Genomic DNA, 25,934 nt, shown 5'->3' on the forward strand with positions numbered 1-25,934 from the left:
ACGTTTTGAGCAGTAATGCCACATAGGTGATGTGCATCATGTTGCATGATTTCCTTTTGTCCTGACATAAGTGAGGTTAATTTGCTCATGTGGTTGGGATAGTGTTTGCCAGGTCTTTCTCAGTTTTTAAGTTGGTTTTCCTGAATGCCAGTGATAATAAATATCTAGCCAGACAAATTTAGGTAGCCATTGGTGTTTGAGGATCAGGAATAATTTTATCTTGGTAAATACTGAGCAAGTGTTGAGCTGTGAAATTCCTGAAATCTTCTCTTACTTATTGCTCAAGAGAAAGGGCTGCCTTGTGGAGTTTGCCAGAGTCACCTTACTCTGGGACTTTTCATCAAATTCTGAAAAGCTTCTGACTGTGACCTAGGAAGTTAACAAGTCTTACTTTAGTCTTTTCCCATCTCTTTACAGTTTGGGAGAGAAAACATGACCATAACACACAAACACTTTCTCTCTTTCCACTGCTCACCACCCACTTCTCTCTACCCACATTGCCATGTTGGGATTCTTACAGTTCAGTGGGTCCTAGAGTACTGGATCACAATCCCAGTTGCACACTGGATCCCCTTCCTAACAGTTTAATCAGCCTTGGGTGTGAGTTTTTGATGCATTTGTTTTTTAAAAGCTTCTAGGTGATTCTGATGCATGACAGGATGAGACTTGTCCTAAAGGCTTTCAGAGGGTCTGAAGACCCTATAAGTTTTTACAAGGTGACGGGGTTACTGTTCTACTGTTCCCAGAGGTGCGTTCAGGAGCCACATGAAGTAAGGATGGCCCAAGTGGACGGCCTCCTGGGCCTGCAAACAAATACACACGCCTCTTATCAGAGTCCATTTTCATCTGCTTTATAAAGATTCCTGTCTAAAAATGTAATACATGTCTTTTAGAACTATGGATGTCACTCTCGGTAACAAAGGTATAAAAGAGGGGCCAGTGACAATAAGAAACGTATTTTTTTAGATTTGAGGAAAGGACATTTGTGATGGGAAAATAACGGGAATAAATACTGTTTGTTTTAACTTTTTGTTCTAGCAGTGCGGTCGGCTCAGGGCATTCCAAGTCCAGCGCCCTCCATGGTGCAGAAATCGCCTAGGATAACCCCTCCGGTGGCCAAGTCAGGCTCTCCCCAGGTATGTTTAAACTCAGCCTACAGTGCTGTGTTTACTAATTTATTGCCCAAAACATGCATGTTTTTAAAACAAGTTTTTGTGTTTCAGAATTCATACTTTTGAAATAGTACTTAGTACTATGCGATAGAAAATACCAAAGTATGAGCTTTGAATATTTGAAATGTGCGTTTATAAAAGCCATGTATCTCAACCCTAGAATCTGAGAATTGTTTTCTCTGCTGATTCCTGAGCTTATCCATGTTGTGTTGTTCCATTTGTTGTGTTCTCTTTATGTCTGAAAAGACTATAGCACCTGATTTTTTTCCTCTTATTCCCAAAGAAGTTGATCCTTTGCCCTCTTTTTCTCTGCCTTTCCATAGCAACTCAGTTTATTTTCCTTTTTTAATTTTTTACTGACATATAATACACATGGGGAAAAAATGGTTACATGTGATATATGTACACCTCAGGTGAATTGTCACCAGCTGAATACACCTTGGTAACCAAGACCCAGATCAAGAACTAGAACATGACTGGGATCCCAGAATCCCCCCCACGTGTGCCCCTCGAGGTCATTACCCTTGCCGAAGGGGTCTCACTGTAATGATTTCCAACGACATAGCTCAGTTTAGTCTGCTTGTACCTTCTGTGAAATGGAATCACATGGTATACTTTCTGGTATCTGACTGCTTTGCTCAACATTACGTTTGTGAGGTTGTTCCCTATCATTGTGGCTGTACGGAATTCATTGGGTGACCATACTACAAGTTTCTTTCCACCTTTGATGGGCATTTGAGTTGCTTCTGGGTTTAAATTATTGTGAGTAGTGTTGTTACGACCATGCTAGTTGATGTCTCTGGGTGAATATACGTAGCATTTTGGGGGGCACATACCTAGGAGTGGAATTGTCGGGTCATGGACTGTGCATACGTTCCTCTGCAGTGTCTTCCCACCAGGGGTCTGTGAGAGCCCAGGTGCTCCGCCAGGCCTGGCACTTTTCATTTTCTATTGTTGTATTTTGTGGTCTTAATGAGTATTTCCCTGTCAACTAGTAAAATTGAGCTTTCTTTTTCGATATGATTGTTAGCCATTTGGCTATCTTTTACAGGGTGTCTGTTCAAGTCTTTTACCCATTTTTCTGTTGGGTTGTCTTTTTCTTAATGATTTCTAGGAAATCAGTGTTGCATGTGCACACACACATGCAAACACTTCCATATAATGCAAATACTTTCTCTGAATTGCGTTTACTTTTCTCTTTGTGGTTTCTTTTGATAATTATAAATTCTTAATTTTAATTTTTCTTTTATGACTAGTACTTTTTGTGTCCCATTTTAGAAATCATTGCCTACTCCAAGGTTAAAAAGATATTTTCCTTTGTTTTTCTAAAAGCTTTGCTATTTTGCTTTTCATATTTAGATCTGCAGTCTGTCATCTCAGTTGATTTTTATGGTTTAACTTAAAGAGAATTTTCTGTCTGTTTCCCACTTGATTATTTGAGTGCCCTCAGGAGTTGTGTCTTTTCCTTTCGCCTCTCTCCCAGTTAACCCTGTTTGTGCCCCCAGCACATACCCACATGACGCCCACAGTAAATGCCCAGTTCATTAGTATAGCTTTTGGCGGAATGCATGACACGTGGTATTTATTAAATAAAGCTGTTTCAGCAAAGGCTCATGTAGTCTAAAAACTATGTGTTAATTGCTGTAGGTATCAAATTTTCTGAAGGCTACTCAAATTACAGTATCTCTAAAGCAGAACTCTAGGTTTCTGTCTTCCCTGGAACCTGTTCTTTTTTTAGTATCCCCATCTTGGTAAGTAGCACTGGCCAGGCAGCTTGCTCAAGCCTCAAATCCACCAGTCGCTGTAGATGCCTCTCTTTAACAGCTCCTCCCCAGTCCGCACTGATGTGGTGTATGTCATAAATCCACGTCTATGTCTCCTGCTGGCATCGTACTTCAGGCCATTATTATCTCTTACCTTGTTGGCCTCCTGACCACTTTTCTGTTTCTTCTACCTCTCACTGTCATCTGTGCTCTATTTTAATATCATAAATCAAAGAATAGTTTAAACTCTCCTAAAACTCCACTATTAGTCTTCCACCACACTTAGAATAAGATCCAACCTCCTCGGTATAGCCTTCCACGACCTGCGTCTGCCTGCCTCCGGCTCCCTCCCTGACTTCAATTGTGCCCGCTTTCATTTCATCTCTTTGCCTTGAACTTGCCAAGGTCTTTCCTGCCTCACTGATTCCTTGCACTTGCTCTTCTCGCTGCCTGAGGGGTGCTTCCCCGGGAACTTCCCATAGCTTCTCCCTTACTTCAGGTCTTGGTTCAGTGAGGGCTTTCTGCGCTGTCTCACCTCAAGCAGTGCCCACCTTTATTCTCTTTATATGTTCCTGTTTACTTTTTTCATATCACTTATCACTAACTGAACTTCCCTGACTTGTTTACTTCTCATTATCCATCTTATCCCAGTAGAAGGTAAGTTCCTTGAGAATTGGGGACCTCGTCTACCTTGTTTACTCCTATCTCCACTGTCTAGAACATGCTTAATGCCAAGAAGGTACCCGCTAAATACAGGTTCAAATGAGTGAATGGTGGACAGTGACTGTATTATGAGAGTGCCACTACCTGTGGTAGACGCTGAACCACTTGCTCCAAAAAGCCATCACTGGGGTATAGGATGCACTTTTAAACCTTTTGCCTTTCGTTTCAGGTGAAATCACTTCAGCCTCCTGTTACAGAAAAGCAGGGACATCAGTGGAAAGAGTCAGATCCTGTGATGGCTGGAATCGGGGAGGAGGTAAATTTGCTCCTGCAGACTTTTTCCACAAGTAACTCTGACAGTGAGACTGGAATGGCTCTGAGTGCAGACTTCTGCGTGGCTGTTTTATTCTGGCTTTGAACCTTGGTGTGTCCCAGGGAGTCTGTGCTGTTAGCAAGCCCAGGGGTGGGACATTACTGCTTGCCGTTCAGATTAAGTCGCCTCCTCCTTTGTGGCTTCTGCAGATCGCTCACTTTCAGAAGGAGCTGGAAGAGTTGAAAGCCCGGACTGCCAAAGCCTGTTTCCAAGTGGGTACTTCCGAGGAGATGAAGATGCTGCGAACAGAATCAGACGACCTGCACACCTTTCTTTTGGAGATTAAAGAGACCACAGAGGTTTGTGTTTTTGATATTCTTCTAAGTTGAATTGTACTTTTAAAAATTGCTCTCTTAACACTCCATGGATGTATAATATATATTTTCTCTCTTCAGAGAATATCACTGTTTTTTATGTGGATAAATGATTTACTTAGGAATGTCTCGGTTCAAATTCTTAGTGAGAGATTATGTGACTTTGGGCAAGTTATTCTAGCTACTCTGTTTTAGTTTTCTCATATGGAGTAGTGAGTAATTCCTACCCCACCGACACGTGCAAGGCACTCTGTTAAACTTTATTACAGTTCTTAATTTAGTTTAGGTATATTTGAAAATTTACTGATTTTTTTGTTTCTTGGTATAAAAACAGACTTTAATGAAGCTATTATGGGTCATTTACAGGAGAAAATTTACTGTCTTTTGTAGTAAATTATTAGGTTATAAAGTTAGGTTTAAGGAAAAACAAAATACCTAAGAGAATATGTGGTATAAAAATAATAAATACTTGTCGTTGTCAGTACTGTTTACTGTGTTACAATTGTTACTTCCTGTGTGCCAGGCATCGTGCTGAATACCTTATCTGCATTATCTCATTGACTCCACACCTTTTCTGTGTGGTCATTACTGTTATTCTCTATTTTGCACGTCAGGGAACTGAGGCTCAGAAAGCTGGAGTGACTTGCCCAGAGCCACTCAGTTACTGGGTGGTAGTGCCCGGACCCCAGTTCGGACTGTCCTACTCCAGAACTCTGGCCTTAGATAACACGCTTGGAAAGAGGAAAGTTCTCCAACGTTTTAGTAGTGATCAGGATTATTGATACTTTTCTTTTTCCTTAGTTTCTGATTATTAGAATATGTATTTTTTAATGAAGAATGAAAAACAATGAACATTAGCATCTTTCTTTCCAAGCAGTGAAATTCATTTTTTGCTTGACCAGTAACTATATTCAGGTGTTCATCATATTAAATATTTGAGAAAAACACCTTCCTTGATCTAGAAAGAAAGGTTTATTTCTTGGAACTAGCACTTTTGTTATCGACACAACCTTGTACCTTTTCTAGTCTCTGCATGGAGATATAAGTACCCTGAAAACAACTTTACTTGAGGGCTTTGCTGGTGTTGAAGAAGCCAGAGAACAAAATGAGAGAAACCGTGACTCCGGATATCTGCACTTGCTCTGTAAGAGACCACTGGATCCCAAGAGTGAAGCTCAGCTCCAGGTAGGAGAGTCCAGCCAGGGCATGTGCTTAAAACCCGCCCCGGTGACAGTCGCTCTCCTTTCTGAGGTACAGGTTTGGGTGACTGCCCTTATAGAGTTACTTCCCATCGAGTTCCTTAACTGTGACAAAGAAAATGGCACTTTTCCACTTAGTGTTTTTTTGGATTAAACAAAAATATAATTCATAATTAAACCCTAAGCTTGGTAGAGAGTAGCTGTTGAAAAAGATACATTTAGAAATCAAATCATGAATAGTAATTATTACAGTAGTAGCTGTTCATTGATCACTGCAAGATAGTTTTTATACAGTATTTCTAGTCTTCAAAACCTCTTACTCTGCACGGTGATCTTACTGATCCCGTCGTACGGATAGGACATGGAGTGTCCTAGGCCAGGGAGCTTGTCCAGGGTACTGTTGTCGCTGCTAAGAGTGGGACCAGAACTAAAACCTCCACCCTCCTGGGGCTCTTTCCTGTGCACTATTACCAAAGTTACTTTTCTCACTCTCACTAATTCTTTTTTTTTTTTTTTTTTTTTTTTGGATAATTAATTTTTTTTAAATTGAAGTATAGTCAGTTTACAATGTTGTCAGTTTCTGGTGTGCAGAATGTTTGTCATACATGTACGTATGTATATTTCCATTTTTTATTACAGGTGACTACAAGATACTGAATATAGTTCCTTGGGCTATACAGTAGAAACTTGTTGCTTATCTATTTTATACATAGTAGTTAGTATCTGCAGATCTCGAACTTCCAGTTTATCCCTTCCCACCTATTTTACTCCCTGGTAACCATTAATTTGTTTGCTATGTCTGTGAATCTGTTTTGGTTTTGTTTTTGGTTGGGGGAGGTAATTAGATTTATTTATATATTTTTAAATTTTATTTTTTTTTTTTTTTTAGTGGAGGTACTGGATATTGAACCCAGGACCTTGTACATGCTAAGCATGCACTGTACCACTGAGCTATACCCTCCCCCTGTTTCTGTTTTGTAAATAAGTTCATTTGTGTCTTTTTTTTTTTTTTTAAGATTCCACATATGAGTGATAGCATATAATATTTTCCTTTCTCTTTTCTGGCTTTAATTCTTAATTATTCTTATATTATCTTTTAGCTCAATCTAGTCTTTGTTTTCATCTTTCAATCTATTTAAAATTGTTGTCTCACAGCTTTAGTGGGGGTCATCCCACACCACCGCGGGTTTTCCTAGAATCCAGTAGGCAGGGGCGCACGGTGGCAGCCCCGGTCTTCCTTACCTGGGTTGTGAGGGTCTGTGAGTGTGACGAGTCCCCTCCCACCTCAGAATTTGACTGCAGATGCTACCTTTCCTGCCATTTCCATCCCATACCTGGTAAACTTACTGACAGTAGGAAAATGAAAGAAGTGATTCCCCCTCTCAGAAAGGTTGAGGAACCCCTGCTGCGTCCTAGCTGTGTCCTTCTCCTGGGGATGTGCGCCCTCAGCAAGAGGGTGCTGCCTGCTCGCCCGCTGCTCAGCAAATCACCGGCCTCCACGGTGCATCTTCTTACATTTCCTTCCTCCGGGCCTCTCTACCTCCTGCTCCATGTCCACACTAGCCAAGAGTTCAGCTTTTGGGGAACACTTTCCCTATTCAAAGGGAAATAATCTTCCTTTTTCACAGTTCTAAGTAGGTAATAATAGCTAGCGTTTAAGGAATGCGTACCATATCCCAGAGAAAAGTAAGGAAACAGAGATGCTGGAACGACCCAGGTCTCACCACTGCCAAGGGCTGGGCCCTGGAGCCTGGGCGGTCAGCTCAGAGCCAGTGCTCTTAAACGCGACGCTGCAGAAGGCCGTCCCTGCAGCGGGATGGAAAGTAGCAGTGGGAAGTTGAACATGGAAATACAGTGTGGGGTATGTTGCTGTGGGATTGAAGGTGAGGGAGTAGCTAAGCCACAGAAGAGAAGCATTTGTGATAGTCTTTAGAAGAAAAATTGTTTTTAGCGGGATGACCCCCACTAAAGCTGTGAGACAATTTTAAATAGATTGAAAGATGAAAACAAAGACAAAGTGGGGAGGGCATTCAGAAGAAACAACATCAGTTAATGCACAGAGGGGTGATCACCTGTGAAGCATGAAGCGTCCAAAGTAAAGGGCCTCCCTGTAGTCCTCAAGGACTGAGTTGAAATTTATACTCGACACTAAGGTTACTGTTGCTTCCTCAGATCAGCCTGGCTCTCTTTAAATGACATTTTCTTTTTCAGTCAGAACACATACCCTTGTCCAAGAATAACTTCGAAAATACAGTTAAACACAGTAAGATTTTTGCACAGATACAGTTTTCCCAGCATATAGCACGTTGTCTTGTATACATTTTTAATGGGATGCTGCATTTCCAGTAATGGAATGCTTTATTTTTAATTTTTGAGAGTCAAATTGTGTAGCCATGAAGATTAACACTAGGCCATAACTTAAAGAAAATTATTACAGTCTTAGAATAAATGAATAGGTAAGAATTTTAACAACAGTAAATTCAGTTTCTAGTGCTGATAATCCTTTCTTTTTGAGAAATGAGTTTTTCCTTGCTGGTGAGATGACTTACATGCTCTGTGCTCTGAATAGCTGGGTGCAGAGTTATTTTCAGCATCGTTTTGTAGAATAATTTTGTCCATATTACAGTTAATTTCATGGGTAGGAGAACAAAAGTTAAATGGGTGCACTGTCGGAGTACCAGAGTGCAGTGGAAAATTCCTGGACCTGGTTGAGCTGCTATACAGGAGCTGAAAAATGAGACCTAAGCAAAAACACTGGTTCTCTAGAGGCTCTAGGCGGCCACGCCCATTCTGTTTCCCTTTCTTCATACCACCTGTCTGTCACACACTTCAAAAGCCTGAGTTTCTGTTTTTCATTTGAATTATAATGTATCAATGATTATATTAAAGCTTATTATGCTTTCCTTGTTCATTATAGTTCTCAGTATAAACATACTTTAAAATCCTTTTAACTGTTTTGACATACCTTCCTCCAAGCTACTGGAAAACGGTGTCATTTTCCCATCTCGTATTTTTCTTGTAGGAAATTCGGCGCCTTCATCAGTATGTGAAATTTGCCGTCCAAGATGTGAATGATGTCCTAGACTTGGAGTGGGATCGGCATCTGGAACAAAAGAAAAAACAAAAGTGAGCGCAGTCTTCTCTTCCACCATGTAGTCTTTTTAAAAGATCATTTAGGAGGACTTAGAAAAAACCCTACAAAGCTTCATTCTCTTTGACCTAGTCATTATACTTCTAGAAATTTGTTCTATGGAAATAATAACAATGTTCACAATAATTTACATAAAAAAATTTATATTGCAGCGTGATTTATGGTAGTGAAAAATGGGATTCAACTTAATTATCCAAAGGTTAGAGGAGTGGCTAGAAAAAAATCTAGTCACTTTTTCTTCCCCTTAATACAGAATACTGTGTAAGCATTGAATAGCATGTTCTCAAAAAAAATTGAATGTATTTCCTGTTATATGAAATATATAAAATACATAACTAATTATTAGGTACAATATATAAAATAGGAAAAGAGGAAGACATAAAGTCGCACTACATGACCTCGGTGTGGAGAGCTGCTGTGGAAAAGAGGCTGGAAAGAAATCTGCCAAAATAGTCACAGTTACACCTGTGAGATGGGATTAAGAGGAATTTTACTTTTATACTTTTCTGTATATTCCAGACTTTCTTTTGGAGGAAATACTCCTAATTAGTATGGATAGCTACAAGGATGAGAGGACTGGGAACAAAAGTATAGGGAAACCTTCTGTCCCTGGGTGTTTGGTTTTATTCTGTGTGTTCTCCAGAAGAAACAGAATGCAGTACGTTGTGAAAGCAGTAAGGTGCCCACAGGACATGTAAAAAACAGGTCAGCCCTCAGAATGTCAGATTTCTGAAACATTTACACTTGATTAATGTGATTGGCCTTGTAAGGAAACAAACCAGTTAATGATCTGTTTACTTGTTTACAAAGCTGTGGGATCACAGACTTCTAAGTGGGGCAGCCTGTGTCGTGTCAGGGGCAGGGCAAGAATGCGTTTAAAATAAGTAAACAGAATTTAATATGTTATATTGTACAACATGGAGAACGGCTTTGTGCCCAACCTGAGGAAGCTCAGCTTGGAGCCTAGATGTGGGGAGGTAGAAGTGAACTGTGATCCCCCAGATGCTGTCGGGGCAAGCATCTGTGGCCTGGAGCCCTTGTGCCCTTAAGCAGCTGGGCGCCTTTAGAGATTTCACAGCTCACTCTCCGGGCTTTGAATTCATGTTCTTTCCCATGTGAGAGACTGGCTTGACCTGACAGTGTGAGCATTCTGTTCTGCTTGACAGTTGAATTTCTTTTCCTAATTAGTAAGTTGACTTTTTAAAAAGTGCATGATGCTAACAGAGAAGCCAGGCTTTCTTCTCCTTTATAACAACCCAGTGAGTTTTCTACTTAACGTGCCTTTAAGTTCCCTTTCTGCGGAGTTCAGATTCTTAAATCTATACAATTTTCTAACACTTCTCTGTTTTAGGCCCTTCTCTAAATATTACATTGTATCCTACTGAAATGCCTTTTAAAGATTTATGTTGCACTACCTTGTCACTAGAAAGGAAGGAATTATTGTCCCTTTCTTGTTTCATTTCTTTCAGGGGTGGGGGCGACCTCCCTGCTGCTGAGTCGTGCACTATCCCCTCTGTTCGCTCCGCCACCTTGGCCACTCTCCTATCCTTCTTCCTCGACAGCATTCTGAAAAAATGACCGACTCCCTGGACTCCCGTAAACCCTTGGGCTTTTCCTTTTTATTTACTGTAATTTACATGCAGAAAAGTAAACACATCCTAAGTACATAGCTGAAGGAGTTTCCCCGCCGTTCCTTCCTGGAACCCGTCCGAGGTTCTGCGGGTTGTGCCGTCCTCTGCACAGGCCCGGCCTGCCCAGCCCCGGCTGCTCTTTCCTCCTTCCATCTTATCCTTATCGGAGGGGCTTTCATCCCCATTTGACATTTTAGTAATGTCTTGATGCTTGTTTTCCACTAGTGGGTCTCCATTTTATTCTTCTCACTGTTGTAGACTTTTTTTTTCTTCTGGTGGGAAGTCCCCTTCCTGGAACCATTCACATTTGATTCTTTCCTTCTTGATGTCAACAGGCGCCTGCTTGTGCCAGAGCGAGAGACACTGTTTAACACCCTTGCTAACAACCGGGAAATCATCAACCAACAGAGGAAGAGGCTGAATCACCTGGTCGATAGTCTCCAGCAGCTCCGTCTTTATAACCAAACCTCCCAGTGGAGCCTTCCCTTGGATGTTCCTTCCCAGAGCAGCACTCACAGGTGTGCAGGAATGGGCCTGTTAGTGGCCCTTGCACTCAATAAATATGGTTGAATGAACAATTAAATATTTAGAGTAAGGCAGAGTCATCTTAGAGTGGTGCAGATGTAGGTTTCAGAGTGACTCTGCTGTCTTTCACCTGTGTGATCCTGATCGGATTCCTCACCCTCTCTGATCCTTTGTTCCTTTGCCAAAACACGGGGCTAGCAATATGTGCCTTGAGGATTATTGGAGAGTTAAACTAAGTCTATAAAGCACCTGGTGGTACTTTATACAGATGCTCAATAGATGATAGCAGATACTGTAGTCAGAGTTATTTAATTGAAAATTAACTGTCAGGATTAGGTTGACTAACTTGTCTTGAAGCTCAGATTTGTCATTTTGCAAGAGTGGAGATTTCAGACCCTGCAGTTAGACAGTGAACCCCTGAAGCTACCAAAGTGGTCTTATGTTTCTGCCTTTAGGCCAACTGTGTAGATTTTAGTTGCCCTTTCCCCTGGAGCCCCATTGATGTGGTGTTTGCTGTGGGGGTGGTATGTAATGTTGAGACTGTGATCTCTTTCCTTTGGGCTGGTCAGATTTCCCATGTCCATATTGGTATGCTCTCATCTCTTGCCTTTTATGTAGGAGGATAGTGTACCACCCCCTGCAATTTCTCAGGTCATAGTTGGTTCACTTGTAACACTATCCTGTTTCAGTTTTGACAGTGACCTTGAAAGCCTGCGCAATGCTTTGTTGAAAACCACCGTAGAGTCTCATACCAAACCCTTGCCCAAAGTACCAGGTAAATGCATTCTTCCCAGTCTTTTAACTCTTTGTTCTCTTCCACATACTGATATCTTAAAAATCAAGTCTTAAAATTTATGGGTTCATGGATTTCTTGCAGCTAAACTGTCCCCCGTGAAACAGGCACAGCTGAGAAACTTCTTGGCCAAGAGGAAAACCCCGCCGGTGAGATCTACTGCTCCAGGTAGAGGAAACTGGTCCTGAGTTTTTAGCATAAACCATATAGAACATGGTGTGGGAGTAGGACACGTGAGTGTTTTCCCTTTGGTTCTTAATAGGAGATAGAGAAAATGTCCCCACAGTCTGTCATCCGCCTGAATCCTGGTGCAAGAAGCAGCTTATACATAGTGAATGAAGCAGCTCAAGGTGGTGGTTGAGGCTCTTGTGCTGTGTTTTCTGCAGTCCTCAGGTTAGGCGGCCGTGACTCCCAGGACCCTGTTACTCCTGAGTATTTTGAGATGTGTTCTCTAGGAACAGGAATGTTCTCTTATACAGCCATAGTACAGTAATCAGATTTAGGAAACTTAACGTTGACAGAACACTATTGTCTGAGTGCAGTCCGTACATTTTACCAGCTGTCCCTCATGTGTTCTGCTCAGCCCCTCTTTTTTTTTTTTTTGCAAATATAAGATGCAATCCAGGATTATATGGTGCATTAAGCCATTGTTCTCTTTAGTCTCCTTTAGTTTTCCTTTTTTGACAGTTTTACTACTTACACACTGTGATTTGGTTTTGCCTGTGTTTTGCTCTTTGCATACTGTGTAAGTCCATTTATTCTTTAGATGGATTTCTTTTGTTCTGCATCAGGTTTCTAAAAGTCATCCATGTTACTGCGTGTAGCTGATTATTTGTTTTTGCTGCTGTATTGTATGAATGCACTGCATTTGTTTATCCATGCTTCTCTTAATGGACATTCACTGTTTCCAGTTTCAGCCATAACATAGTAGAATGTTGTTCTGAACATTCTTGCGCGTGTCCTGTGGGGCACATGTGTACCGCTTGTAGGTGGTCACGTGGCTCCAACTAGGCTTGTGCCTCGTACGCTGTCCGTGTGCTCAGCGTCGATGAATTCTGCACGCGCTTCTCCAAAGTGGTTGTACCGGGTCATGCTTTTACCAGCAATGCATGAATGTTCCAGCTGTTCCACAGCCTTGCCAAGCTTCATATTGTCAGTCTTTTTCCTTTTAACTATGCTGGTGTAACCTTTTTACACGTTTAATAACCATTTGGACAGCTTCTTTTGTGAAGTGCCTGATTAAGTCCTTTGCTCATCTGTCTGTTGGATAATCTGCCTTACTGATTTGTAAAAGTTTTTATAAGTTCTTGATATCAGCCTTCTGTTGGTTATATAAATTGAAGATACGTATTTTGTTGCCTTTTTACCCTCTTAATATCTTTTGGCAAATAGAAGTTCTTAATTTTAAAACAGATTTTTCAGCCTTTTCGTATACAGTTCTTTTTGTTCTGTTTCAGAAGTCTTTATCTCTAGGTAACAAGAGTATGTATGCACCTCATCTTTATTACTGTCTAGAAATGTTAATGTTTTGCCTTTCAAATTTAGATCTGCTGTCTACCTGGAATTTGAAATTTTTCAAACCCCTAGATGCAATAATGATAGCCCTCCTTTTTTTCCCTGTTTATGTGGCTTTCTGCCTGTCCTAATCTGAGCTGGCATTTAAGCAGAGTAAGATTCTTTAGGTTTCAGTGGAGCCTCCTTCAAATACCGGAAACGTTAACTGCATCCTTGATCACAGCAGGAACCAGCACGTATCAGCTATAGAGGCAGCATCCTTGGAACAGTGAGCAGTTTGGGCTCCTGGGCTCTGCAAGTGAGCATGGCCCTTGGACTCTCAATTGATGGATCTCTCTCCACCCTAATCCAACGAATTGCATCAGAAAGACGAAGGAAGGAAACTGAGAGACCCCCTCCCCCCAGGCTGTATCAGACCTTGGGTGTTACATGGTTATTTCCATTTCTCTATCCAGTTCCTGAAGGTGATGAGTGTGAGTCATCTCTTGTCACTACTAACTCTCAGGAACTAGGATTATTGAGAGCAGCGTGGCCCTAAGAGAGTGGGGTTTATATTAGTTTTTTATGGATGCCGTAACGGATTATCATAAATGTAGTGGCTTAAAACGCTGTTGTGTGGGTCAGAAGTCCAGGCGCAGCATGGCTCTCCTAGGTCCTCTGCTCGGGGCTCACAGGCTGAAGTCAGGGTGTTGGCTGGTCTGAGCTCTCATCTAAGGCTCTGGGGAAGATTCCACTTCTGAGTTCACGGGAGTTGTTGGCAGAATTCAGTTCCTTGCAGCTGCAGGACTGAGGTCCTCGGTTCCTTTTTGTGTGCTCCCGGCCCCTTCATCTGCAGTCCAGCCACAGCACATCAAACCCTTCTTGTGCTTCACATCTGCCTTCCCCTCCTGCCACGGCTCTCTGCTTCCTCTCTTGCTTCCTTTCTCTACCTTTAAGGGCTCTTGAGATTTTGTGTTGGGCCCACCTGGAAAATTCAAGCTGTCCTCTCTGTTTATGCTCAACTGATTAGTAACCTCAATTATGTCCACAAAATCCCTTTGCCATGTAATATAACCATCTAACAGAACATAACCACGGGTGTGGCACCAGGGGGCAAAGGTCATGGGATCAAAACTGTACCTAGCACAGAGTATTTTATGTATAACATAAGAGCATGGTCTTTCAAGTCAGATACACGCCTGGTTTGAATTCTGGCTCTGCCATGTACCAATCTCATGACCTTGGGCAGATTATTTAACCTTTCCAGGCATTAGCCGTAAAGTCAGGTGATAGCAATTTCTAATGTAGACGCGCCAAGCATGTGCTCAGTAAGTGTTAACTGCAGTTCTGCCGGCGGTGCTGGTGGTTGTGAGTGGACTTTCTAAGTGACCCTGCCGAGTATTGACTTGCATCGAAGTCAATGCAGTGCTGGTGCAGCGCTGTCCCATAGGCCTTCCTGCATTGATGGAGGGTGTTCTGTATCAGCGCTGTCCAACATAGTAGTTAACATGTGGCAGTTGGGCACTTCCGAGGTGGCTGGTGCAGCTTTGGATTTGAAGTGTTCATTTATTCAATTTTCATTATTTTAATCTAAATATCTGCACATGGCTAGTGTCTGTGCATATTGATGGTGCCGCCTAGCAGTCGCCCAAGTACACAGCACTGGTTTTCAGTTGCATTCATTTATGTTACGTTTACATTATGACAGATAAAGTCTTGTGGAGTAATGTGCCCGTAGGGCAAGTAAGTCAGTAAATATTAGCAATGCTTCTAAATAACTTAAGGAGGAGAAAGGGCTGTTTTTTCTTTGGTTTTTGGCTTTTTCCAATGTACAGACAGTAATGTACATTGGGAAGTTCCTGGTAGAGAGTAACATGGCATAAAGCTTTACCTCATAGTTTATGGAAGGAAAAAACTAGGGAAGGTCAGGATTGATTTCAGAGATTTTTTTAAAAATCTTTTATCTGATTCAAAAGAATGATTAGCTTTATCTGGCAATGTTAGAGACCCTCAGGACTGAAGATGTCCTGTCTTTTCTGGTTTGCGTTAGGCCTGTTCTTAGAAGTTTAGTGTTGGAAAGCAGTGGCAGCAGTGTGACTGTCCACTCTGCTGTGGAAGCTTGTCTGTTGCTTTTCTGATGTGGTGTTACTCTGCCTGGGAACTTCAATGAGGGCTCAGGGTCCCCTGCCTCTATAGCAGCATTCATTCCGTCTCTCACTTCACACTGTTTTGTTTAACAGTCAGGATGTTCTTGTCCTTCACAGCTCGGTTTCGCAAAGCCCCTTTGAGCAAAGACCTAAAACTATCTTTGTCCACATTCAACAGCAGCTGCTTCCACTTCAAATCAGTAGTAATTAAATCATTTGACAATTTGGCTATTTCTCTATGGACAGTGAAAATTACATAGCTTTTGGACTTGCCTTGAGTTGTACGTTGTGTTTTGTTTGGGGCTTTGTAGCCAGCCTGTCTCGGTCAGCCTTCCTGTCTCAGAGATACTACGAAGACTTGGATGAAGTCAGCTCAACGTCATCCATTTCTCAGTCTTTGGAGAGTGAAGACACACGAGCATCCTGTAAAGATGACGACGTAGTGGTCCAGGTCCCTCGGCATGCCCCGGTGGTTCGGACTTCTTCCATCCAGCCCGGTCTCCTGCCTCAGGCACCTCCTTTTGCGAAATCTCACCTGATTCATGGTTCGCCTGGTGTGATGGGAACATCAAGTAAGTAAACAGTTAGACAGGAAGTGATCTTTTCTTCCTAAGAGGTTTCTAACTCACGAAGGAACTGTAACTGGATTTTATACTATCGCACCTATGAGTTGTGGGTTCCAGCCCTTTTCTACTAGTATTCTAGAAATTAGAGGGCCAGTTCAAGAGGTGTGTTCTCCTTGAAAGCGCTGGTAGGACATTGTGAGGAAGAGGAGACGCTGCAGGGTTCACAGTTACCGCCTCACAGCTTGTGCCTTTCAGGTTCTAGTCATTTCAGCTCCTCACCTGTCGCCATAATCTGCTGCACAGCTCACCAGCCACAGTGCTCGCAGTCTGTACTGGCTCACTGATGTGGCCTGTGTGGTGCTGTCACACTTTCAGTTCAGAGCATCAGGACTCTTTGTGGAAGTGACTTCTAACAGAGGGCAGACATAGGCCCTAGAATGGAGAGATTTCATGAGAGGAGGGCAGGACATTGCTCTGTGTTGGCATAAAAGTTATATATTGTTCAGCGTCGGAGGAAACGATCCTGTGAAGTATTTTAGCTAACAGAAGTGGGCGGGCAGATTGCATACAGCATCTTTGAAAGAGAAAGGTGCCAGCCTGTCAGTTTGCTAATACTTTTCTGTGTCAATGCTTGAAGAGTTTTAATGTTAGCACTTCCCCTGCAACCTAACATGGAGTATTTGCCATTTTAACTTTTACATATTCTTCTCTGATGCATTCTCTCACCTAATTTTTCTTTTCCCCTCAGTGTCTACATCAGCTAGCAAAATCATTCCTCAAGGGGCTGACAGCACAATGCTTGCAACAAAAACTGTGAAGCATGGTGCACCTGGTCCTTCCCACCCCATCTCCGCCCCCCAGGCAGCCGGCGCTGCAGCCCTGCGACGGCAGATGGCCAGTCAGGCACCAGGTAAAACCCCTATGATCATGAGCTGTCCGAGTCTCAGGCCAGGACACTGGTGCCAAGAAATGGCTGGCTCTCTCTGCTGCCCTTGAGAGGAGAAGACTGGTGTGACAGCTGTCTCTCTGTTTTTGAAGGGAGAGTTCAAGGAGGCAGAGACTTGGGCTGAAAATATTTTCTTTTAAGGGGCAGTATTAGATCTGCCACATTCAATTTTAAGTGGAAAATCAGTGGGTTTTGTGGGGGCTTTTTTGATGGAGTTCTTAATCCCTACTTTTGAATAATGTTTGCTTTATGCCCCAAATTACTCTTTTCAGTTAGATCACCTAATAATGTAGAGTTGTCTCATAGTATTTTAAGGATCCCAGCCACCCTTTGCAGCAGGCCTTAGTATGCCCATTTTGCTTTTGAGTAAATGTGAGGTTTGGAGAGGTGAGGGTTAAGTAGCAAAACTCGGATTCTGGCCCGTGTTCTTTGTTTTGCAGTGCAGCTTTTTCTTAAGATTGCAAATTTAAGATGGAAACTTTACAGATGGAAACACTAATGAGCTAATCAGCCTCTGCATTTTGTCAGTGGTTTGTGGCTACCCATAATTTTTTCTGTTGAGATTTCTAGGTAGTTATCCTTGGGACTTCAGTTACCACTAGTTATCAGTTTTTATAAGCCAGTGATTCTCAGCTAGAAGCTGTTTTGCCCTGCCCTTTCCCCCCAATAGTTGGCAGTGTTGCTGGCATTTTGTGGGTAGAGACCAGGAATGCTGCAAAAAAAAAATGCTAAAATGCACAAGGCAACCCCACAACAAAGGACTACCCAGCCCCTAAATGTCAGTGGTGCTGAAGTTGAGAAACTCTGCTCTAAATCAGGTGTTTTTGTTTTAGCTGAATAAAACTACTTTTTTGTTTTGTCACTGCTTAGAACACCTATCAATTTAGACTAAAATTTTAAGACTAAAAAAAGACATGGTTTAATTTAGACAAAAAAGAATTACCATTATATAGTAATAAAAGATTTCTAAGAAAAGTTTAAATATTAAACTCTTATAAAGGCATCTAAAATAGTTATGAAAGAGCAAAAGCAAAATAACTTTTAAAGGTAGTTGAGCCTTCTTAAAAAATAAGAAACCTTTGATGTTTAAATATTACTTAGACCAAGCAGAATCTTGGTGTTGTGCTGAACAGGCCCAAAATCAAGCTGATTGAGTTGATTATTTATAAACTTAAAATCTGGCAGGATTTCGGATTATTCCACTCTCAGCAGGAGGTGGTGTGATCTCTGTTATCCTTTTGGAAGCAAAAATTTCTAAGATGTAGGCACCTTTGAATGCGAAAGATGAAGTATGTGCAGTCCCAGGCCGGGTGTCCCTGGTGGCGTCTCTGGAGGAGGATGTGAAGTGAGCTTCCATAGACCCACCGCTCTACCTGGGCTACCGCTTTCAGCTTGGCCCAGGATGTGCAAGAGATCTGAGAACTTTGCTTAGGCCTTCTTAATAGTTAATTATGAAATGTCATTAAGGCTTGGGATACAGTTTTACATTATAAGACACAGAAAAAGAGAAAGCTGATAAGCCTACAGTGGGCAAGTGGTATGAGATCAATCCCTGTTGCCACTCCTTAATTCAGGCCTCTTGGCCTTGTCCTCCATTCTTGTCCAATCTCCATTTTTCACACTTTATTCATTGTATCCATCTCACCAAGCCGTGAGCTCCTTTAGAGAAGAAACTATATTTTAGACATGGTACTCCCAGCACCTAACAATAATAATTTCACATGAAAGGGTGGTTGAATGAATGAATGTGTGATGGAGGCAGAAGTCCTCAGTCTGAGCACCGCTAATAGCTCCTTCTCCCCTTCTCCAGGACGAGCCAGTGGTATGGCAGTATGTCAGCTCTGCCCTGTAAAAGCTGGCTAGGGAGTTCCTTTTTCCTAAACTAGTACATTTGATTAAGTTGCACAAAGGCTCGTCCCATAGTCTCTGTGAATGGAGTGTGCCAGGTGCTCCACTGAACACAGTGCTGCAGAACTACCTGAATCTCCTTTGTATAATAAGTTTGCATTCTGCTTGAGTTTGTGTCTTAGTTACTCATTACACCTGGCTGGAATTTTTGATCCTTTACTGCAATTAATGTGCCTCCCTCTTCTCTACATAGCTGTAAGTACTTTGACCGAGTCAACGTTGAAGAGTGTCCCTCAAGTGGTAAATGTGCAGGAACTGAAGAATAATCCGACAGCCCCCTCTGCAGCGATGGGGTATGTTCCTACTTTTCAGTGTGTTTACGCCAGTGAATTACTCTGTAATAGCCAGGAACTGCCTGCAGGGAGCAGCACTGCTGTTGTCACAGAGTCACTATTTTCCCTGCAGCACTTCAGGTTAGAAGAGGGGTGGAGTAGACAGCTAATCTTGAGTACACAATTGAGTTTTCAGGAAATTGTCCTCTTTAACTTGCAGTGACAGTTGTGTCATAAACCAGTAAAGTCTGTCTTGGTGTTACATGCTCAGTTTGCTGTTTGCCAAGTGAAAGTCTACATGTGGTGCACATTAGGGTATTACAGCAGGTTTGGTATAGGGTTTGATTTTTGATTTGTTTTCTAATAATACTCTTGGGGCTCCAGCATTGACACTCCAATTCTAATGCAGGCTCTCGATTCTGAAATCCCAGTGAAGATCTTGAGATTGACAGTCTCCTCCTTCCCTTCCTCTCTCCAGGCAGTCCTGTTCTTTCAAGTTTCTTAGACCTTTTGTATGAAAAAAGCCTTTTCAAAGGCAGCAGCTCCGTTTGGAGACTTCCAGCTTCTGTTCTGCGCTGTTTGAGGGCTGGATCCTTGCTGCCAGAGCTGACTTGTCTTAAGTCTGAAGCTGTGTTTAAAATTCAAGGCACTGACTCGCTTCCACTGTTCTGGACAGTGCAGCTTGTAGACTGTGCCTGTGTCCTGTTGCTCTGTGCATTTTGTAGCCAGGATCTCTTCTGTCCCCTCCAGCTGCCCTTGTGGCATAGGGAAGAGTTGAGGGACATTTCCTCAGTTTGAACGTAGGGACTGTGAGGACAGTGTCATTCAGGGAGTTAGTGCCTGGGGCCCATGATTAGTCCATCGGCAGGACCAGCAGCCACAGACCCTGTGTGTCTTCCAGTTTGTGTCCTCTCTCTCCCACCCTCCTTCCCCCAGGTCTGCTCAGGGTTCTGTTTTGGCTTTACGGAGTGGCCTGCCTCACTAGTCCGCTGGTCTTCTCTTTTTCCCTCATTGGTCCATTTATCAACACTGCCAGGAATTTCTTAGTTATCTCAGGGCCATACTGGCAGCCAAAAACCAGCCTACTCACTTTCCTATCTTGTAGTGACCTTGAAGCTTTGGTATGCTGTTTAGACCAAGATGGCATTTGTGGTGGTTGTGAACCTCTCCAGGGAAAGAACTGTGCATTAGAGTTTGGGAATTATAGCCAGATTCCTAGCGTAGGGTAGGCAAAGAAAAGCCAATGCAAGGCAGAATGTTGCATAAGACAGGAAAATCCAGCTTAATGGTGAAAGAAACATGATCTGGTATTTCTGAGGTCTTTTAGCTATTAACCACATATGAGAAACACTGCTTGGTGATTTCACTTTATCTTATCTCAAGCTTTGTTTCCCTCAGATGGTTCATCTGAGCTGATCATTGATACGGGCTTTGTTAAAGGAGCAATTCTGAGTTTGCCCTTTTTTCTGACTGAAGAAAAATAGACATACACACAAAAGGAATCTTGAAGAAACTGTCTTCCTTTCCCCATAGAATTGGACTCTGTTACAGTTGTTTAACTTGTGTGCCCAGCGGGGTGCCTGGAGTATAGTTCCTTTTTAATAACCATTTGTTGAGTAACAGATGAACTCTAAGCATAGTTGGTAAGTGGAAGTTGGTATTTACCTCCTCCCCCCATAAAGAAGCTTGAGAGGGAAATACTTTCGTTATAAAATTTCTTACTTTCAGATTCTATTAAGCAGTAGTTTCCTAAGTGTATTTTAAGTATTTAATTTTATATTTAACTTTTTCTGAGTAGTATCTTAAGATTTATTAAAATATAAGCTTACATATTCTTGCCATTGGTATATCTTATGTTCATTGGCTTTAACTGTCAAATACATTGACTAACCATCCTGTTTTAAGGAAGAGGGTTTATCTGGAGCAAACCTATGACTGTCTGGGCTCCTTTCCAGTACTCAGTCACTTGATTCTGCAGGTTCCTAATGGGTGTCTGCCATGAGTATGGTAATACCCTAGGTATCAGAGATATAGTAGTGAATAAGACATACCAAGTGCCCACTTTCACGGCACTTAGATTTTAGCAAAGATGGCCACTGAGCTGCTGATCACATCAGCAGCTACTAAACTGCAGTGTAGTAAGTTCAGTGAAGGAGAAGTAAGTACAAGGAGCTAGGAAAGCATCCAGTGGGGCAGTCTGAGTCTAGGGCCCACGAGGAGGTTGGGAAGGAAGAGATGTTTTAGCAGAAGGTTGAGCAGTGACCAGAAGCTGCCAGGCAGGGCGGAGAGAAGAGTGTTCTGAACAGAGGGTGCAGGATTGTAAAAGCCTACACCTGGGAGAGGGTGGGGTGTGCTCGAGGCGAAGGTGAGAGAAGGCCAGAGTGGCTAGAGGCCTGGCAGGAAGTGGCCAGTGAAGAAAGCAGAGCCGAATGAGGTGAGAAATATGGTGGAAGTTTTGGTTGGTTTTTTTCCCCAAACACACCAGGTACATCATTCTTTTCAGGAATTTTGACATTAATTTATTCATTCTTTCCTCAAGTGCTTAATGAACATCTTCTATATGCCACATACTGTTCCAGGAGCCAGGGATAAAGCAGGTAACAGAACAGATCCCCAAAAAGCCCCAAACCCTACCCTAGTCACAGAGAGACGATAAGTAAAATATATAGGATTTTAGGTGGTGGTGGATATGAGGGAGAAAATTAAAGTAGGGAAGGGGTTTAGGGACTGCTGTCTGGACACGGGTTGCAGTTTTAAATAGGGTGGCTAAGGAACGTACTTCTCATACAGGGCCAGTGACTAAAATATCTTGGAAGTACCAGACCGTATTTCTTTTACCGTTAAGCTGGATTGTCCCATCTCATGCAGTGTTCTGCCTTGCAGTGGCTTTTGGCACTCAACATTTGAATCAAGATCAAAAGGCCAGAGAGCAATTCTCATGAATATTCTAAGGAAGAAAGCCCCAAGCACAGGGCCTGTAGCTGGAGCTTGTCTGGCAGATCCTGGGAGGAGCCAGGCAGCCACTGGTGGCTGGAGCTGGAAGGAGAGTTGGGGTGGGGCTGGGAGTACCTGTCATGAACGTCTGGGAAGCCTCGGTCAGGACCTGGCTGACCGCTGGATGTTGAGTAACCTGATCTGATTTATGTTTGCTTTTTTAAAACAATCTTAACAGTTTGTGGAATATTGGGGCATAATTTGCACACAGTTGAATTCACTTTTTTTTTTTTTTTTGCTGTAAACTTCTGTGAGCTTTGACAAATGCAGGTAGTTATGCTGACCTATGGTATTAGCAGGAAGCTTCTGGTTCTTATATTGAGAACAGATGAGAAGGGGGAGTGGGGAACGGCAGAAACAGGAAGCACCATTAGGAAGCTTTTTCTTTTTCATTGTGAAAAATATGTATAATAAAATTTACTATTCTTAAGTATATAATTCAGTGACATTAAATACATTTACAGTGTTGTGTAACCTTCACCACTATCTGTTTCCAGAACTTTTTCACTGTCCCGAACAGAAACTGTACCCATTAAACAGTGATCTTCACTCCCACCTCACTCTAGTCCCTGGTAACCTCTTTTCTACTTTCTGTCTCTAAGAATTGGCCCGTTCTATGTACCTCATGTAAGTAGAATCATACAGTATTTGTCCTTTTGTGTCTGGCTTATTTCACTTAAATTTTCTAGATTTGTCCATCTGTAGTATGTGTCGAAATTTTGTTCCTTTTATGGCTGGAATAGAATACTACAATATTCCATTGTATGCATGTACCTTATTTTTCTTACCATTCATCTGTCAGCAGACACTTGTGTGTTTCCCCCTCTTGGCTATTGTGAGTAATGCTGCAGTGAACGTTGTTGTACAGGTATCTGTTTGAGCCCTTGCTTTCAATTATTTTGGTTAATGTTTTAGGAGTGAGATTGCTAGACCATATGGTAATTCTCGTTTAGCTTTTTCAGCTAAACATAGTTCAAACTGTTTTCCAAAGCAGCCACACCATTTTACATTCTCAGTAGCAGCATATGGGGTCCCAGTTTCTCTGCCTCCTCAGCCACACTTTTTTTTGTCCATCTTCTTGATCATAGCTTTCCTAGTGGGTGTTACGTGGTATCTCATTGTGGTTTTGATACGCATTTCCCTTATGAGTAATGATTTTGGGCCTCTGTTCTTGTGCTATTGTCCATTTGTATCTTTAGAGAAATGTCTGTTTAGATTATTTGCCCATTTTTTAAATTGGGTAATTTATCTTAGTTGTTGAGGTGTCATATTCTTTATGTAATCTAGATGCAAGTTCCTTATCAGACATATGATTTGCAGATACGTTCTCCCATTGTTTAGGTGGTTTTTCACGTTCTTGATAATATCCTTTGAAACATAAAAGGTTTTAATTTTGATGAAATTTAGTTTATTTTGTCATTGCTTATGCTATAGGTGTCTTAAAAATAGGTATATATTTATGAAACCATTGCTTAATCCAAGGTAATAAAGATTTACTTCTGTGTTTTCTTCTAAGTTTTATAATTTTACCCCTTACATTTAGGTCTTTATCCATTTGAATTAATTTTTGTAAATGGTGTGACTTTGTGGTCCAAAATCGTCCTTTTGCATGTGGATATTCAGTTGTCCCAGCACCATTTATGGAAAGGACTCTTGTTTTTTCCCTTGAATTGTCTTGGTACCCTTGTCACCATTGATTGGTTTTCTAATGTTAAACTCATCTTTGATAGTGATGTGTTGCCCTTTTTATATGGTTGGATTCAATTTGCTAAAATTTTGTTAAGAATTTTTGCACCTGTCTTAATGAAGGATATTGGTCTGTAGATTTTCTTTTCTTATAATTTCTTTGTTCCATTTTGGTATCAGAGTAATGCTGGCCTTATAGAATGAGTTGGGAAATGTTCATTCCTCTTCATTTCCCAGTGAAATCATCTGGGCTTGGAATTTTCAGGGTTTGGGGTTTTTTTGGTTTTGTGTGTGTGTGTGTTTTAACTAGATATAGGACTGTTCAGCTTATCTGGTTTTGATTGAACTTTGGTAGTTGGTGCCTTTCAAGAAACTTGTCAGATTATTGACGTGAAATTTTTTGTAACAGTCACTTATTACCATCCTTTTAATGTGTATAGAATTGATAATGATTTCACTTCCTTCTTTCCTGTTAGGGGTAATTTGTATCTTTTTTTTTTTCCTCATCAGTCTAGCTAGAGGTTTATCAGTTTTACTGATCTCAAACCAGATTTGGGGTTTGTTGATTTGTTTTCCTATTTATTTTTTTTGACTTGGCCTTAATAATTTCATTTTCCTGCTTACTTTGGGTTTTGTTTCCTCTTTTCTAGTTTTTTAAGGTTGAAGTTAAGGTCATTGCTTTGAGAGTGTTCTTTTCTAATATAAGAATTTGGTACTATAAATTTTCCTCTAAGAATTGCTTTGGCTACATTCTACAGATTTTGAATATGTTTTCCTTTTCATTCAGTTCAAACTGAATGAAAAGTACTTTTGAATCTGTCCTGTGGTTTTTTGGTATATTTAAGGGTTATTTAAAAGTGTGTTATTTAGTTTCTAAATAATTAGACATTTTCTAGATATTTTTTGTTACTAATTTTTAATTTAACTCCATTGTAGTCAGAGAATATGCTTTGTATGACTTGAATTCTTTTAGATTTATTTTGATTTCTTCTGTGAACTAGGATCAGCAAGATTTTTTTTTTAAGGGTCGTATAGTAAATATTTTAGGCTTGTGGGATATATGGTCTCTGTCTCAGCTACTCAGCTCTGCCACTATAGCCTGATGCAGTCATTGACAAAATGTAAATGAATGGGCATGGCTTTGTTGTAGTAAAACATTTTTTACAAAAACAGGCACCTGGCTTTTGGTGTATAGTTTGCCAATCCATGACCTAGATTATCAATCATCTTGGTAAATGTTCTGTGCATACTTCAAAAGAACATGTATTCTGTTCTTGTTTGTTGGAGTATTCTATATATGTCGATTAAGTTAAGATGGTTGATAGGGTTGTTCAAGTCTTCTACATTCTTAATAATTTTCTGTCTGCTTGTTCCATCAAATAACAAGAATGGTGTTCGTTATTTTTACCTATAGTTCTAGATTTGCTTATTGTCCTTAAAGTTCTGTCTGGTTTTGAAGTTCTGCTATTAGTTGCATAAATGTTCAGGATTGTTACATTCTTTGAATTGAAATGACCCACTTTGTCATTAAAAAATGACCCTCTTTCTCCCTCGTAAGATTAATTGCTCTGAAATCTATCTCCTTTATTAATGTAGCTAGTCCAACTTTTTCTGTTTAGTGCTAGTGTGGTATATCTTTTTTCCTTCCTCTTATTTTGGACTTATTTTGTATCTTTATATCTTAGATGGGTTTCTTAGAGACAGCATATAGCTGGGTCTTTGCTTTTTTTTTTCCAGTCTGGCAATCTGTGACTTAACTAAATTGCTTAGATCATCTACATGTAACATGATTATTAACATGTTTGGTTTACTCTACCATATTGCTGTTTGTTTTCTATCTGTCCTAATTTGTTCTTTGTTCCATTTTTTTCCCTTTTTTCTGCCTTTTTTTTTAAACACCTTTAATATGGTATGATTCCTATACAATAAACTGCACATATTTCAGACGTACAATTTGATGAATTTTGATAGATACATACACCAATGAAACTACTACCGCAATCCAGATAGCTAACATTTCCACCACTCCCCAGGAGATGTTTCGGCCTTACTTTTGACTGAGTTGTTTTTTTGTTTGTTTGTTTGTTTTGTTCTGTTTATCTTTTCTGACAGCTTATTAGCTATAGCTCTGTGTGTGTAAGCAGTTACATTAGGGTTTCTAGCACACATCTTTAACTTACCACAGTATTGTCAGGTGCCATACTACTAATAAATAGTATAAGAATCTTACAGTAGTCTTCTGTTTCTTCCCTCCCCCATCTTCGTGCTGTTGTTGTATATTTTACTTCTACCTGTGTTATAAACCTCATGATATGTTGGGAGCAAATAGTTGATCTT

At 41.1% G+C, this 25,934-nt stretch overlaps 1 protein-coding gene across 3 annotated transcripts in view; it reads left to right on the top strand.

Annotated features, from left to right (window-relative positions):
- The window catches only part of NUP214 (nucleoporin 214), a 91,215-nt gene that overhangs the window by 21,555 nt on the left and 43,726 nt on the right, over positions 1-25,934 (top strand). For 2 of the 3 annotated variants that reach the window (XM_015249818.3, XM_072960311.1), the window contains exons 14-24: positions 1,039-1,136; positions 3,828-3,914; positions 4,121-4,270; positions 5,312-5,470; positions 8,507-8,610; positions 10,602-10,784; positions 11,481-11,566; positions 11,669-11,752; positions 15,537-15,797; positions 16,540-16,701; positions 18,839-18,938. In XM_015249818.3, the coding sequence (XP_015105304.2) occupies positions 1,039-1,136; positions 3,828-3,914; positions 4,121-4,270; positions 5,312-5,470; positions 8,507-8,610; positions 10,602-10,784; positions 11,481-11,566; positions 11,669-11,752; positions 15,537-15,797; positions 16,540-16,701; positions 18,839-18,938 (1,474 nt within the window). The remainder of the gene's footprint in view (positions 1-1,038; positions 1,137-3,827; positions 3,915-4,120; positions 4,271-5,311; positions 5,471-8,506; positions 8,611-10,601; positions 10,785-11,480; positions 11,567-11,668; positions 11,753-15,536; positions 15,798-16,539; positions 16,702-18,838; positions 18,939-25,934) is intronic. The other variant, XM_015249819.3, reaches the window with a different exon arrangement.

Source organism: Vicugna pacos, chromosome 4 (assembly GCF_048564905.1).
Source record: "Vicugna pacos chromosome 4, VicPac4, whole genome shotgun sequence".
NCBI lineage: Eukaryota > Metazoa > Chordata > Mammalia > Artiodactyla > Camelidae > Vicugna > Vicugna pacos.